Source organism: Phyllostomus discolor, chromosome 3 (genome assembly GCF_004126475.2).
Source record: "Phyllostomus discolor isolate MPI-MPIP mPhyDis1 chromosome 3, mPhyDis1.pri.v3, whole genome shotgun sequence".
Classification (NCBI taxonomy): domain Eukaryota; kingdom Metazoa; phylum Chordata; class Mammalia; order Chiroptera; family Phyllostomidae; genus Phyllostomus; species Phyllostomus discolor.
In genome coordinates, this window is record NC_040905.2 from 11238114 (window position 1) to 11254483 (window position 16370).

The window sequence follows — 16370 nt, forward strand, 5'->3', positions numbered from 1 at the left end:
CTATTCAGTAAGATATTTAAAAATCTTTAGATAGAGATTTTATTTCATCCTGCACCAAAAGAAAATCAGCAGATGTTCGGAATTTGGCTCCTTTCACCAACAGTCATACAGGGAAGATGGAGATTGGTGTTCAGAGATTCAGTGCTCAGACTTTTATCTCGGACTCACTGTTTTCAGCTTATAAACTAAGTTAATCAAGGGTGTATACAGAAACAGAATGACATGTAAATTGAGTAAATACCCAGGTGGTGTTTACATTTGACTTAGGATAGTTTTAGAAAAAGAACAGAGCAAATGCTCAACATTACAAGAAAAGTCATACAAGAGAATTTCTCAAAACTCAGGTCCCAGTGTTTGAATTGAGGTGAGGGGTCCAACCCAGGGTACGCCAGAACGCTGGAGACAGAGGAAGTGCCTGCACGTTCCCGGGAGGGCGTGGGGGGAGCGGGGGGGGTGGGGGGGGTGCGGTTGTGGTCACAGCAGGGTTTTCAGTGCACGAAGAACCTGGAATCGGGAGAGTTTCCCATTTTTAATATTAATACCGGAAATGGCTGTACTTGCTATTAACAATCATATTTACCATGTCTAGATACTAGTTTTGACTGTGTTTTTTGACAGCTTTATTTTCTGAGACAAAATTGAGGAAGATTTCAAGGTATAGCTCATACTTCCTATTTAAATTCTCTTTGGGTTGGCAGGAAACATTGCCTACTAAGCTACTAAGCTGCCATTGGGATTTTTGAATATATGAGTAGGTTTGAAGTTATAAATATATCATTGGGTTTGATCCCCTTTTTAAAAAGGATTTCATTTATTTATAGAGAGGGGAAGGGGAGGAGAACGAGGAAGAGAAGCATCAGTGTGTGGTGGCCTCTCATGCGCCCCCAGCTGGGGCCTGGCCCACAACCCAGGCATGGGCCCGGACCGGGAATCAAACCACTGACCCTTTGGTTCGCAGGCCTGCGTTCAGTCCACTGAGCTGCACCAGCCAGGGCTGATCCCTTATTTAGCTTTCTAAATTAGAACAAAAGACTACAGAGAAAAACTTTTTTTTTTTACTTTTCAGTTTAAAAAAGGGATGATGTAACTTTAAACAAATAAAAATGTTCCTTGTATGTAGTGTTAACCTATCCTTAGCCAGATTGTATTTGTATGCAAGTTAATGAAGAATTCATTTTTATCACCTGTATACCATCAAAGGAATGTAGGGTTAATTTATTATTTTAAACAATTTTTTAAATCACTTAAACTAGTAGCTTACTTATTTTCAAGGTTGGTTATATTGATTTGGATAAGTGAATGGACTTGATAAACATGCCCAGAATTTTAGTGGCTTAACATATGCAAGTTTATTTCAGCTCGTCTCACTGCCCAAGAGGTGTTCAGGCCACTTCCAGACGGTGGCTCCCACCGTCGTCTAAGGCCTCAGAGTCTCCTGCTGGATCTTCTCCAGCTTGTGGGTGGAGGAGCTCAGTGAAGACGTGAAGAGAACCTTAAGGGAAGTTTAGGAGCCAGGCCTTTTCACTACATTTGCTCATTTAAAAATACAGATTTTAATTAATTTTTGTAACCTATTATTTTGCATAGAAAAGCATTAATTGGTATCGAGTCTATTTTTTAAAGAAATGTAGTGGGGTGACATTGGTTAATACAATTATGTAGATTTCAATAGTACATTGTTGTGACACATAATCTGTATATTGTGTTGTATGCCCACAAGCCAAAATCAGATCATCTTCTCTCACCAATATTTGACCCCAAAATAAGTGAGGCAGAAGAAGTTAACTGTGTGCTTTCACTCATACGTGGGTTACAAAACTGAAAGCAACCCATGAATAATGAAGAAAACTAACAGAAGCGCAGATATAGACGACACGGGGGGGGGGTGACCAGAGAGGAGGGACTTGGGGCAGTGAAGGGTCATTGAGTCCGTTTTTTTAACACCCCACTGAAGCAAGTTATGCATGCGTAGTTTAGTGAGCAGGTAATGTTTGGTACTCAGCACGAAAGGACACATAAGCAGAATTAAGATGATTAATGAGACTTGAAGTGATTTTACTTATTCTCTTCCTCCTTTGGCAGAGGATTTCAGGTGAAATTCAGCAAGTACAGATAAGAATGCAATATGGAAAGGAAAATTAGGATGAGGAAACATGGTTGTAGAGGGAAGTCATAATCATATAAAAGAAAAACATGGTTGTAATTTGATGGTGAAAATTCAGATTTATTAGTAATATTTGGTGAGTATCTACTGTTAGTTGGACATTTGTAGAAAATCTGTGTGGAGATGTAAAACAAATTCAATTAGTAATTAACCTTATGTAAAATACAAGCAATACATTTTAGCCTTTTATGTTTATATTGTAAATCTGTCAGGTATGGGAATGTATATATAACTAGTACCAAACTAAGTTTCAAAAGTTAGCAGGTTTTACGGTCTTTTTTTTTTTTAATATTTTATTTATTTATTTTTAGAGAGGGAAGGGAGGGAGAAAGAGAGAGAGAGAGAAACATCAACGTGCGGTTGTTGGGGGCTGTGGCCTGCAACCCAGGCATGTACCCTGACTGGGAATCGAACCTGTGACACTTTGGTTTGCAGCCCACGCTCAATCCACTGAACTATGCTAGCCAGGAGGTTTTACAGTCTTAAGGGCAATCAAATTGGATTAAATACATCAAACTTTATATACCTCTTTGTGTCAAGTTCCTTCTACTATATTATACGATTGAGCTGGTAATATTAACCCATTACACTTGTATAATTCATTCACATAACAGGTTTTCAAAGGGGACTTGACGTTGTAATGACAAATTGTTATATTTGAAGAATAGGGGATATTGGGTCCCCCTTAGGCAATTGTAAGTCAAAGGAAATAAGATACATGTAATTAGTGTTCAGTAGACATATAAACAGAAGAATATAACAATCAGGCCAGCAGGTCAGACGAGAGCAGTGGTGATACTGGTGCGATGCTGACAGGTTTTACTCTTGTATCGTGTTAAGTGTCTAGTGTGTATTAGACATCTATTACCCCCAAATGTAGCATGTTAGCAATAGGTTAGGGTCCCTTAGGAGGTGACAGGCAAGCTGTGAGCTGGGACAGCGGTATCAGAAGAGTGACTGGGACTTAAGATCTGGGTCCCAGGTCATCACGTGGCTGTCAGCAGGAAGCTTCTGTCCCTCGCCATGGTGGCCTCTCCCCACTGGACTGCTTATGGAACATCCTCCCCAGACCAGGTGATCTGCGAGAGTGAGCCACTCAGGCAGAAGCCAGGGTGTCCTCTCTAACTAGTACTCCGAAGCGACACGCCATTTCTGCCGTGCATTAGTCACACAGACCAGCCCCAGCATGATGTGAGGGGGAGAGTCATGCAAGAATGTGAGACCGGGAGGCGGAGTCCCTGGGCACCGTCTCGGAGGCTGGCCGCCGCAACTGGGCGGGCGTTGAAGCTTTGGCTTCAGAGGTGTGAGGAGACAGAAAAGGGAGCTTGTGCCATGGTAGTTGCCCAGTGGGAGGTTCTTAGGTGCAGTGAGTCTGCTGTTAGTGACATTCAGAAAACGGGGTTGGCATTCCTCATTGGAGATTAAGGATAAAAAGTAAAAGAAACCATTTGCTGTGACAGTCACAAGTTTGATCCAGAAAACAGTGAGAATCCTTTGGAGGATTTTGTGACACAGAGTGATGTCTTTTTTTTTTTTTTTTTAAAGATTTATTTATTTAGTTTTAGGGAGGAGAAGGGAAGGAGAAAGAGAGGGAAAGACATCAATGTGTGGTTGCCTCTCGAGTACCCTGCCCCCGCCAGGGGCCTGACCTGAAACCCAGGCATGTGCCCTGATTGGGAATTGAACTGGTGACCCTTTGGTTCGCAGGCTGGCACTCAATCCACTGAGCTACACCAGCCAGGGCCAGAATGGCCCAGGAAGATTCGTTAACCTGTGCACCCAGCTTATAGAGGGAAAGAAAAGGGAACATCTTTTAGGAGTCATGAGAGGAGATGTGGCAGAGTTCCTCCAGCGCAGCTGCTGCTGCTGCTGACCGCTGTTGAGGGTTTCTCCCTAAGAGAGCAGACCTGATCTTTAACATAACTGACTTGGTCTCCCACATCAGCCGTGCATGCAGTGTGCTGCTGAAATCCAGAATGGCTCGCCTTTGGAGGTGCTTGACCATTTCTGTCTCTGAAGCTTCCACGGTAAACCCAAGTTAAGTGTGACAACACGAATCTCATGAGATGGATAAATATTTTATCACTCTCGAAAAACTGTTTCAAGCAGAATTAAGGATTATTTTAGAGAGTCAGAGGCTTCATGGCAGCTATAATGTTAGATGTCTTTGAGGTTTATATTATGAATTCTTTAAGAACTACTTATATGTTAGTGACGTTCAAGTATAGATTCTATTACAACAAAAATACGAATATTTTAATGTTTTACAGACATTTATCTCATAACACTGCTAAAATTTAAGAGCTGTCTTGGTTTCTTCCCTTTGTTACCTGCAGGGCCCGAGGTGTCAGGACCCCAGCTTTTGCCAGTGAGAGCACTGAACGAGGTCTTCATTGGGGAGAGTCTGTCGTCCAGGTACGCCTACACCTGTGGTCCTCAGTTTGGGATTGAATGTCCTAGTGTTTTTTAGATATTTACTGAATCTCTACAACCTAAGATTTGTAATTAACACTGTATAACTAATAGAAGTGGCATTTGTAATGAACTATTTCTGACACCTTCATTCATGTTAAGGGAAAAGAAAGTTCTGTGCCCAAAGAGTGTGTGAGAACGCAGGCTACACCAGGTTTCCTCACTGCAGTAGTTCCCAGGGCTTCTCACCTGCCGTTCAGGTGCCTTCACGTTGGTCGCATGCATGCTGCAGGGAGTGATGTACTTAGCAGGAGTACCCTTGCAGTTATTACACAGCCTTCATAGACAGTCGTATTAAAACTTAACCGACTGACTTAACATCCTTGAAAGCTGATTTCTTTGCTCGTTTTGATCCAGGATCCAGTGAGGGATCACGCATTGCACTTGGCCGTTCTTCCTTTAGAATTAAGGAAGGTCCTTAGCTGCACCCCTGGTTTGTCATTCGTGATCATAGTGTTTTCAGTGGCCTAAGCCCGTTTGCTGAAAAGCGCATCCCTCATTTTAGATTTGTGTGATTTTTTTTTCTCTGCATGATTAGAGTTAAACTTTTTTTTGACAATACACCTAAGTGATGATTGCATCCTTCTTAGTGAGACATAATAAGGCAAGTGTATTTATTGACAGTTTAAGATTTGCAACCAATAGTAAAAAATTGAGGTTAATAAAGTTCTTCCTTAAGAATATAAATGTATAAAGGACACATGGACAATAACAAGGGAGCGGAAATGGGAGAAGGGAGGTGGTAAAAGGCAGAAAACTGCACTTGAACAACAATTAAAATTAAATTTTAAAAATATGTAAATATACAGCATGTGTTTTATTAGGGATGAAGTCTGTTTCGTGGGAGTTGACTGTAACTCAGGCCTAAATTGTCGGCAGAATGTCTGTGTGTGTGGCCAGTTATGAAATGGCTGCTGCAGTGTAGAGGTGCCCCACGGCAGCCCTGGAGAACTCGCCTACTCCCTTTTGTGTGTGTGTGTGTGTGTGTGTGTGTGTGTGAGTCAGCCAGGGGCGGAGCCTGGAGGCGGTCCGCGCCCCAGCTTCCCGCTCCCAGAGCCACGTGACCTTCTGAAGGCCGTGCAGCTGATTTCCGAGTTTACTGAGGAGGGTGGCACCTCTCCTAAAATTCTGTGTGTTGTAAGTCATACCCTTTCACAAGGAGTTTAATGATGGTGGGAAAAATTTGTCTCCATTTAAAAAGATACCCATGTTTTAGCCAATGACTTACCTTAGGTAGCACTGAAAAGAAAAAGACCTGATTCAACAGGAAGACATGAACATTTTTTTTTTGAGTAATTATAATTTTGATTAATGCAATTTTAAACTTATTCAATAAAAATATATTATGCACTGCCGTGTGTAATATGGGGGCCACTAGGAATATAAAGATGAATAAGATAAAGGCAGTGTTATCTTTATTTTTTGGAGGGTAGTGGTAATATGTATAACTTAAAAAATTATTAAAAATAAGATTCTTCAAAGAAATAAACATATTCTTTAAAGAACTTAATAAAGTATAAATATTTATATTAGTTAGACATGTTTTATATAAAGTTTTTTCCTTTGCTGTATCTCAAGTTTGAAGCAGTTTAGAAATGAATAATGGATACATTTATTTATGTGATAGAAGGGAGAAGGAAGAAAACGTAACTAATTAGTAACACAATCTAGTTTTTATTGCTAAGGACTTAAGACAGAGAGTAACAACTTTAAATGAGATTGGAGAAAGTCTATTAAAGTGAATAGGCATTGTCCTCTAAATAAATAGATGACAAAGGCAGAAATGTTTTATGAGTTCATGCTTTTACTCTAGGAGAGCCATTCGATGGCTTATACTATTTTGTTTGTATATTTTCAAGGTTGTAACTTCTGAGAGCTTCTGCTACCATTGCTTTATAATTCGTACTTACCAAAAAATTACGTAACATACAAAAGCAGGACAACTGGGATAAAGCGGTAGGCTTTGGGCATTCAGTGCAGTCCCAGCAGGAGTTTTTAGATCGAATGCTTGTATCCTCTGTGGCGTAGATGTTTGGTTGGTTCACCTCCTGAGTCGTACCTGATGCTGCTGCTGCTTCCTGTGCTCGTCGGTGCCTCCCCCTACATCTTCACTAAGCAAGGGCAGCAGTGGGGTGCCATTGGGAGAGGTTTTACTGTTGAAGATGCATAGAACTTTTTTTAAAAAAGATTCTACGACATAGACAGACCCTTAGGCAGAAAGGAAGTGGGGGACACTTGCCAGATGCCTGCTGTGTCGGGCACTGTGTGGGGCGTGTCATCACAGGCGCGCTCAAAGCGGCCCTGAGAAGGGTAGTTGTATCTACCGGTGGAAAAAAAATTGAGGCTGAGATCTGGAGAGTTCAGATAACGTGGCCAAGGTCACAGCATTAGTTGATATCAGAACTGCCACATAAAGCTAGTATTTCTGGCTCCAGAGCCTGTGTTAGGTTTCACTAGATCCTGAAGACTTAGGTGCTTGGCTTGGAAAATAGCAAGTGCAGCAATATTATTCCTGCCTCATTTATAATGTTCTTAGATTTAAGAACATTTTTTTAAAGATTTTATTTATTTATTTTTAGAGAGGGAAGGGAGGGAGATAGAGAGAGAGAGAAACATCAATGTGGGGTTGCTGGGGGTCATGGCCTGCAACCCAGGCATGTGCCCTGACTGGGAATCGAACCTGCGACGCTTTGCTTCACAGCCCGCGCTCAATCCACTGAGCTACGCCAGCCAGGGCTAGATTTAAGAACATTTTAAAAGCCCAACTTTTTTCCTTTCTCCTATTTGTTCTAACCTAGAATGTCTTATTCTTGGGCTGTGGCAGTGGACAATTTAAGAAGAAGTATACCCACTCTAAAGGGACTGTGAGTTTTACTGCTGCCTTAAAAAATAATCCCCCTGAAACAAAAATTCTGAGTTGACTAATCTTGACAAACCTGCATGAGACAATGACACTAAATTTGTTCACTGTGTTGGGCTCCACATCCCTCACCTGACTGGTACTTCTCCCCCTCTCCACCTCTGCTTGTTTATCACCACTAACTGCTAATAATCTGTTTGTATGTGATTCTGGCTTCGTAGCAGCCACTCCACTCGATTAACAGGCTCCTAATGAGACTAAAATCACTAATTTTCTAAGAAGACATAATAAAGCGATGAAATAGATAAAATGTGAATATTAAGCCTGCTTTTTTTTTTTTTTTTTTACTTTTATGAAGAATGCTGAGTTCAGAGAAAAAATGAAAAGGAGTTGTATCACATAAAACCTTCACGGAGTCAGGGCTTGGCAGGAAGTTGGAAGGGACAGAAGAAGAGTTAACTTGTCCATTAAGTGTTACTGTTTGCGAGTGTGTCTCAATTCACGGTTTTGAAAAGCCATATTTTATTAAGGGTTTATTTTAATGTTTTTATTTGCTAGAGAAAAATAATGCAGTATCGATTAGCGACACTATTATTTTAAGATATAATTTACAAAATTGGCTCTCACATGTTTGAAAAGTTCTTTGAATAGTTGCAAATCATTTATTCTTTCATGCAATTAAAGAGTAGTATCATTCTTGCTGGTGTTAGAAAACCGATTTGATTTCATTTTATGAAATACTCAAATAAAAATCCTTAAAGAAACCACATTTTTAGTTTTATCTCTAGTTTTGCCCACTAGGTCAGTACTGGTAGAGATTTTTCTTTAGACCTTGTTAGCTTACTACCAATTCAAAAGGCACAATAGTATGTAACTCAACAAAATTTTAGCAGAAACTCTTAGTCACTTGAAGGATTATATATAGACTTACATATATCAAGGATTAGCTACCAAGAAACTCACTGAAGAATGGTGTTTCCTTTTCGGATTCTGAAATAAGGCTCTCTCTGTGTATGTTAGAGGCCATAACGAAGGCAGCGGCCATGCTAGGTCAACATCTAGAAGAAGCGCCTGTTTGAATGTTAAAGCATGGATAGAAAGGAACATACCGGTGAGAGAGGGATGCAGACATGCAGCATTTTTTGTAGCTTTTCCACTTAATATTAGAGTTAGCATCACGACGTGTGTGCCTGCTAAGGCATGTCTAAGGCAGGCTGGCCTACTGAGGGTTCATCAGTTCCAGAAAAGACTGTTTGTTTGTCTTCCTTACTGTGAGCCTTACGTTCAGCAAATCCAGTTTTGTATTCTCAATTCATAGGGCTTCCTACTATGAGATTTCAGTGGATGATGGTCCATGGGAAAAACAGAAGAGTTCAGGGCTCAATTTGTGTACTGGAACAGGATCAAAGGCCTGGTGAGTAACCCGGGACGTTGCTTATCAACTTCTGTGAAACATTTTAAGTAATGTGACTTCCTCGTTATAGAAGACCGGCCTCTCTAAGGCCTCTGGTGCACTGGAGGGAGCCGGGGGTGGGGGTGGTTGTTGGCTGGGTTTCTGCTGCACCCCTGGGTTGGGTCTGGAAGCCTTGCCCTGGCTTCTCAGACTGAAGCTGCAGCCTAGCTGTGGTCCCTGTTTGCTCATGATTTAGCCTACCTCGCTCGATTTGCGAACAGAAAAAAGAAAATGAAAAATGTTTTTTTGGCACTACACATTTTCAAAACGAAGGGTGTCTTAAATAAGAAAGAAGTGAAAACAATGTACAATACAAGAGCCACCTGCTGGAGGTTTGTCCATTGATAAAGGTCTAACCAGAGTTTACCCGGTAGCCTCTTCTGGGTGTCGCTTCCTAGCGCGAGTGTGACTGCCTTCCCGGCTTCTGTCTGTAGCTGTCTTCTCTCCTGAACACAGATCGTACTCTCAAATCACCTAGTAGATAAAACAGTCATGGCTTTTCAAATTGAGTGCATTAAAAATGTATGCCCTGGTTAGTGTGGCTAAGTGGATTGAGTGCCGGCCTTTGAACCAAAGGGCTGCTGGTTCGATTCCCAGCCCATGCCTGGGTTGAGGTCCAGGTCCCCAGTAGGGGGCACACTAGAGGCAACCACACATTCATGATTCTCTCCCTCTCTCCCTCCCTTCCTCTCTCTAAAAACAAATAAAATCTTAAAAAAAAAACTGAGTGTATTGTCTTCGGTTCTTCTGCCTGTGTTCTTGAATTGCTTGATAGTTTCACTGTTTGTGCTGAGCTCGTGCTCTAGAGAAAAATAATTTTTCTTTCAAACCTGCCTGGTCCATTTGAGACTCCCTGTTCTCCCCTCTCCACACACCAGGCTCTAAATCCAGCCAGTGGCGTTTCTGAAGTCCTTGCCCCTTCTTTCAGCTCCTACTGCTGTTTCTTTGGCCCAGGGCCCTATCTTTTTAGTGAATATTCTTGGTGCCTCCTTGCCCTTTATTCTGTAGGCTGTCATCCGTACCAGCAACAGACTCATATTTGTACAGTGTGGATAGAATATGATTCCACCCCTTGTGTGCTTTCAAACTTTCACTGACTCCTAACTCTGTTCAGATGACGTAGGTCCTTTCACTAGGACCTCAGGTCCTTCCCAGCCTGTTACTGCTCCGCCCCAACCCACCGGTCAGCACACTGGACGCACTGCGGGCTACTTGCAATTCCCGGCACAAGTCATGTTCTCTCTGGGCTTTTGTCTTGGCTCAATGCATCTTCTTTCTGCCTTGAGTACTTGGACACACTCCACTTTCTGTCCACTGGCTGGAAACTGCAGTCTTCAGATGTCAGTCTCGGTAGGAGAACTTGAATAAGACCTAGTTCCTCTCACAAGCATAATTAATCCCAGCGCTTTTTCCACGGCACGTACTGCATTGCTAGTTATCTAATAAGCTAACATCCAAGTTTGAGCAACTTGAGGCATCTAGGATAGTGACTAGTGGTTGTCTTTTTTTTTCCTGCTTAATTGTTTTTGTGTGCATAGCATAATACCTAGTACATATTCCTGCAGATATCTTTTGGAATAAATGACTTCATACTCACAAATAGTGCTGATCAAATTGTGATCTTAAATTTGAAATGGAATTTTATTTCCTATTTTTTTTAGCATTACTTTTTAAAGCTTTTTGATGTGCAGAATTTTAAATATCTACAAGAGGCCTGCGTACTCATTAGCCAGACCTGGTAGTTATTGATGCGTGTCCAGTGTTGTTTTTTCTGTCCCCCTATAGCTCCTTCCATCCCGCATTGTTTTGACGCATTTTGCAGACATACCGCTTCATTCCTGTGTTCAGTGCTTTAACATCTTTAAAAAACGATCCTCGCCTTAGCCAAATAAATGAACCTTTAGGAAAAAATGAGAAGTATCCTTTAAAAAGATTGGTTAATATCTTAGGTCCCTGAGGGCCAGTGAGGAGAACTAGATTTCTAAAATGATTTTTCTAATAATTATTTGAAATGATACATGCAATCATATATGCTATAGATTTTTTTTTAGTAAATTGAAAACATTAAAATTAGCAGCTTTAGTTTATCATAACATTGTTCTTTCTGCTCAGCGTGGCACGTCACTTGTTGGAAACTGGACTGAGAAATAGAAATGCTTTTCCATGTCTTTCCCTTTTCATCCCCTGGTATTCTCGTCCTTTGAAAATGGGCAAAACGGTGTAATTGAAACGAACTGGCCTGGGAGTTAGAGACCCGGCTACACCGCTGACGGGCTTTGTCACCATGTACAAGTTCTCTTTTCTGTGGAACAAGGGAAACGGAACGGATGAGTGAGATTACTTGATCCTCTGAACTTCTGTAGTTCTGTCGTGTTTTGTAATAGTAATGCAGACTATCAGTTAGTTAGCCCCTGCTACTTTGAGTATACTGTGCTAGCTACTTTTTGTACATGGACTGTAATCCTTACAGAAATTCTGCAAGAAAGTAGCAGTATCCCTGTTCTGTAAAGGAAGACATTGAGGCTTGGGACAAATAATTAGGCTGAGGTCACGACGCAAGTGTCATAGTCTGGACACAGGCATAGGTGTGCTTGGCTATAAAACCAATGCCTTTTTCATTGCCAGCTTTAAACAGTTGAAAGATGAGTCAGTAGGTTGTACTGAAGAACTGTCAAGGTAAACTCAACCAGTCTTGGAGAAATACGCTTATGTACGCAAAAGGCAGGGGGCTTTGACTTCTGCTGTGAGCGCACGTGTGTGTGATTTTGATGGTTTTAGTTTTCAGCCTCTCACCAGTGAGACGAGCATAAACAGTAAGAACCATTAAGTTGTAAAGTGTGCCTCCCCTCCTCCGCCCCCGCCAGCTGCCGCACACCTGATAGTTGAGTCCTCTGTTGATGGTGCATTTGGAGAAACGTGGCTTAGATTAGAATGTTGGTCTTTTCTGTGTTGTTTACTAAAGTCTCCTATTGTTTCTTGTGCTCTGGTGTAGAACTTTCTCAGTGTCACTAATGTGATCTGTCCCTGCCACCTTAGTTACCCAGTGTCTTCACCACTCAGCTCTGCGCGTCTTGCTCCTTCCTTCCACCGTGTTCCACCCGCGCCCTCCCACTGCCGACGGCACTTTGCATTCATCTCCGGTCCTTTTTCTCCTCGGAAGATGGAGGGGGAGAAAAGGATCCTGAGGGCTAAGGGAAAGATGTGCATTTTTATACGTTAATAATTGTATCTCCTCCCTCCACCATTTCCTAGCCTTTTCTTTGTCCCAAGCTAAGTCTGTTATTTAAATTCTCAAACACTCTGGAACTAGGAGACCAGATCAGTAAAGAGTCTCAGAAGTTAACTGACTGCCCAAAGTCACGTGGCCAATAAATGGTGAAGGCAGGATTCAAATTCTAGATTTAACTAAACTGGATCCCCCTGAGAAATCACTGGGGAAAAAGAATAGGATAGCCTGTTTCCTTTACTATTCTTCTTTTCCTTCTTGATACAGATAGATACAAGTTTGTTTTGCTCTGTGACCTCCTCAGCCCTTGCTTTGAATATGGAATGTGGAAATGTATAATAACGTAGGGTAAGCTAGTTGCGACCCCCGCTCTCAGTGGGTTAACACGGTGGAAGTTCACTACTTGTTCTTGTAAAGCCTGAGTGGGCGTTCCCAATGGGCAGGTGGCCGTCCTCCAAGTAGTGAGCCCGGGAGCCAGACTCCTTCCATCCTGCAGCTCTGCCATCTTTTAAACGTGGCTCCCGAGGCCGCTGTGCTCATTCACATCAAGTCCCAGGGGGCAGGGGGGCAGGCAGGTCATGGTGGGAGGTTTGGGGGCAGGCTGAGAAGTGCTGTCCGCGGCGCCCACTCTCATTCCTGTGGCTGGAACTCAGGCCTGTGGCTCACACAGAGCCTGTGTGCCCAGGGCGATAGCTGTCCCATTTGTGCATTTTCGAAACTTCTTCCACGGGACACACAGGGTTAGGGGTTATGTTGTAGAACAGCTGTCTCTGAATCGTCGCGGTATCGTCTCGGTCCCCTTCTCATGGTGGGCCGTGATTGGCTGCATACACTGGGAGATCATATACGCTTGCGTTTCTGTTTCTGTTCTCAAGACTGCCCCCAGTCCTCCTCCTCCATACATGCTATCCTAGCAGACTTAAATAAGGGTGAGGGGGTGTTCTTAAGTGAACAAAGTTTTATTAGCTGATGAAGGTATGGACTCAATCTGTCTTTCAAGTTGGTTCTCTGTAGCACAAGGTACATCTGATTTCACCTGGGAAGTCTTAGGATGGCGAAGGTTATGGACAAAAGCGTCCTGTGCTGGCTGCAACAGCTGCTTAGTCATACAGTCTGTCTTTGATGCGAATTGGCTGCGACCCAAGTTCTAACCACAGGAAATTAGTCCTAATTTAATTACAGCTCAGAGGACTTGCTTTTGGTTGGTCTGTGGTATCCCTGATAATAGGAACGTGACAGTCCTCATAAGGGAAATGTGGGAATATTCCAGCAAGTCTCTTCAGCCTTTTGTTTTCTTCGGTTAAATCTTAACTCCATCAGTAGTTACTAAAACCTTTTGCCCTTTATATATTTTAAGTCTAATGAACATACTTCATACTTACGTGAATTTTAGATGTAAAATAGAATCTTAAAACAGTGTCTTCCAATAAGGTAGGTATTCGCAGGAATTAGAATATAACTCACACGTTTCCCTCGCGCTAGACATTCTCATTTTGTGTAGCGTTCTTGCCATGAGCCAGGTCGTGACCTGAGTGCTTTCTGTCTCATAGTGTGTGACATGGAAAACTTGATACGAAACAGTAAGAAACTCAGGACACTGAAACTATTTGGCTTTCTTACCAAATGGTAAGAGCAAAGGTGCACAGGCCCGAGTGAGCTTGGCGTGATCAGAACGTGACGTTAGGGGGCAGAGTGGGGAACGGTAGAGCAAGAGGGGCCAGATGTTGGATTTTTGTAGCAGAGAGATTTGGGTTGGGGATAACTCCAAATTCTGAATGTAAAAACTTGGTCATGTAAAAAGGCTGCATTTTTCTGAAGAGAGTGTTCACCATATTTTCACATTGCTCCGAATGTGAAGGATGTAGGATTGTCAGGTATGTGGAGTGTTTATTACCCCCCCCACCCCCCCACCCCCCCCCAGAAAAGGCAAGAGGCACCGAGTGAGGCTGGGGCTGTGTGAGTGAGTGACTCATCAGGCTGCTCCTTCTCATCAGCACTGTCTGCTGATGCCGTGCGAGAGACAGTGAGGCAGAATAATTCTGTTTCCTAGAAGATTTTTTTTAAAAACCTGCCTTTCCTTAAGCATCTTCATAGACCCCAGGACAGAGCAACTTATTTGCTCTGAGAGAGAAGTTATTCATGTTTGGGTTAACATATTTTTTTAAGTGGTTAAGTAAGGCAGTATACTGGCAAAGGATTTCTCACCTTTAAGGAAGCTATTTTATGATTTAAAGAAATACACATGTTAAAATATGTTAAATAGTATAAAAGGTTATACAGTGAAAAGGTAGTCTCTCTTTAATCTCCTATCTCTGGTACTAATTTCCAGACACAATCACTATATATATGTGTATAATTGTTTTTTTTTTAATATAAATAAAACAAGGGAGTAACATATACACCATATAATACCTTTGGTTTTTTAACCTAAGATCTTGGTTATCTCTGTATATCAGCACATGTAGTTAGTTCTGTTTTACTTTCTTTAATATATATGTAGTACTCTGCTGAGTTGCCATAATTTAACCAGCTTCCTGTTGCTATATATATATATATATATATATATATATATATATATTAGAATTTTGCTATTATAAACAGTACTTCAGTAAATATCCTTGTATATGTCTTGGTGTATTATATATGCAAGTATATTTTAGGGTAAATTACTAGATTAAAGAATATGTTCATTTTTTAAATTATATTTTACTCCACCCATTCCTCCCCACTCCCTTAGGCAATCCCCACACCGTTGTTCATGTCCGTGGGCCACGAGTGTAAGTCTTTGGCTACTCGTTTCCTACACCGTATCTTACAGCCCCGTCGCTGTTATGTAACCACCTATTTGTACTTCTTTATGCCCTCACCTCTCCAGCCATTCCTCCACACCCCCTCCCGTCTCAGCACTCTGTATCCATGATTCTGTCTCTGTTCTTCTTGTTCGCTTAGCTTTTTATATTCAATTGATGATATATAAGTATTTATTGCCATTTTGTTGTTCATGTTTTTGATCTTCTTTTTCTTAAATAAGTCCCCTTAATATTTCATATAATAATGGTTTGGTGATGATGAACTCCTTTGGTTTTTTCTTACGTAGGAAGCTCTTTATCTGCCCTTCAGTTCTAAATGATATCTTTGCTGGTAGAGCAATCTTGGCTCTAGGTCCCTCCTTTTCATGACTTTGAATATTTTTTGCCAGCCCCTTCTAGCCTGCAAAGTTTCTTTTGAGAAATCAGCTGACAACCTTATGGAAATTCCCCTGTAGGTAACTAACTGCTTTTCTCTTGCTGCTTTTAAAATTCTCTATCTTTAACCTTTGTCATTTTTTTACGATGTATCTTGGAGTGGGCCTTTTTGCATCCATCTGGTTTGATACTCCCTGTGCTCCCTGGACTTGCATGTCTATTTCCTTCGCCAAATTAGGGAAGTTCTCTTGCATTATTTTTTCAGATAGATTTCCAAATTCTTGCTTTTTCTCTTCTCCTTCTGGCACCCCTATGATGTGAATGTTGGGATCCTTAAAGTTGTCCCACAGGCTGTTTACACTGTCCTCATTTTGTGTTTTTTCTTGTTGTTCTGATTGGTTGATATTTGCTCCCTTATGTTCCAGATCATTGATTAGATTCTGAGCTTTATCTACTCTACTGTTGTTTCCCTGTAAATTGTACTTTATTTTAATTAATGTATCCTTTGTTTCTGACTAGATTTTTTTTATGCTATTGAGGTCCTCACTAAGTTCCTTGAGCATCCTTATAACCAGTGTTTTGAACTCTGCATCTGATAGATTGCTTATCTCCATTTCGTTTAGCTCTTTTTCTGGAGTTTTGATCTGTCCTTTCATTTGGACCATGTTTCTTTGTCTCCTTGTTTGTCAGCTTCCCTGTGTTTGTTTCTATGTATTAGGTAGATCTGCTTTGACTTCGTGTCTTGGCAGTGTGGCCTAATGTAGTAGGTGTCCTGTAAGGCCCAGTGGCACAGTCTCCCCTATCACCCAAGCTGGGTACTTGAGGTGCACCCTTTGTATGGGCTGAGTACATCCTCCTCTTGTAGTTGAGCCTGGGTTGCTGTGGCAGGTCAATGGGAGGGATTTACCCAGGCCCATCAGCTGCAAGGACCTGCTGTGACCACTGACCACCAAGCTCTGCCCTCTCTAAAGATCAAGCTGTGCAGGAACAGGGTGGTGGTGCTCTGATGT

At 41.7% G+C, this 16370-nt stretch overlaps 1 protein-coding gene across 4 annotated transcripts in view; it reads left to right on the forward strand.

The window, feature by feature from the left end:
• Window positions 1-16370, forward strand: part of NADK2 (NAD kinase 2, mitochondrial) — a 43462-nt gene that overhangs the window by 22033 nt on the left and 5059 nt on the right. For 2 of the 4 annotated variants that reach the window (XM_036020208.1, XM_028516165.2), the window contains exons 7-9: window positions 4501-4579; window positions 7435-7500; window positions 8815-8910. In XM_036020208.1, the coding sequence (XP_035876101.1) occupies window positions 4501-4579; window positions 7435-7500; window positions 8815-8910 (241 nt within the window). The remainder of the gene's footprint in view (window positions 1-4500; window positions 4580-7434; window positions 7501-8814; window positions 8911-16370) is intronic. The other 2 variants (XM_036020209.1, XM_028516175.2) reach the window with 1 other exon arrangement.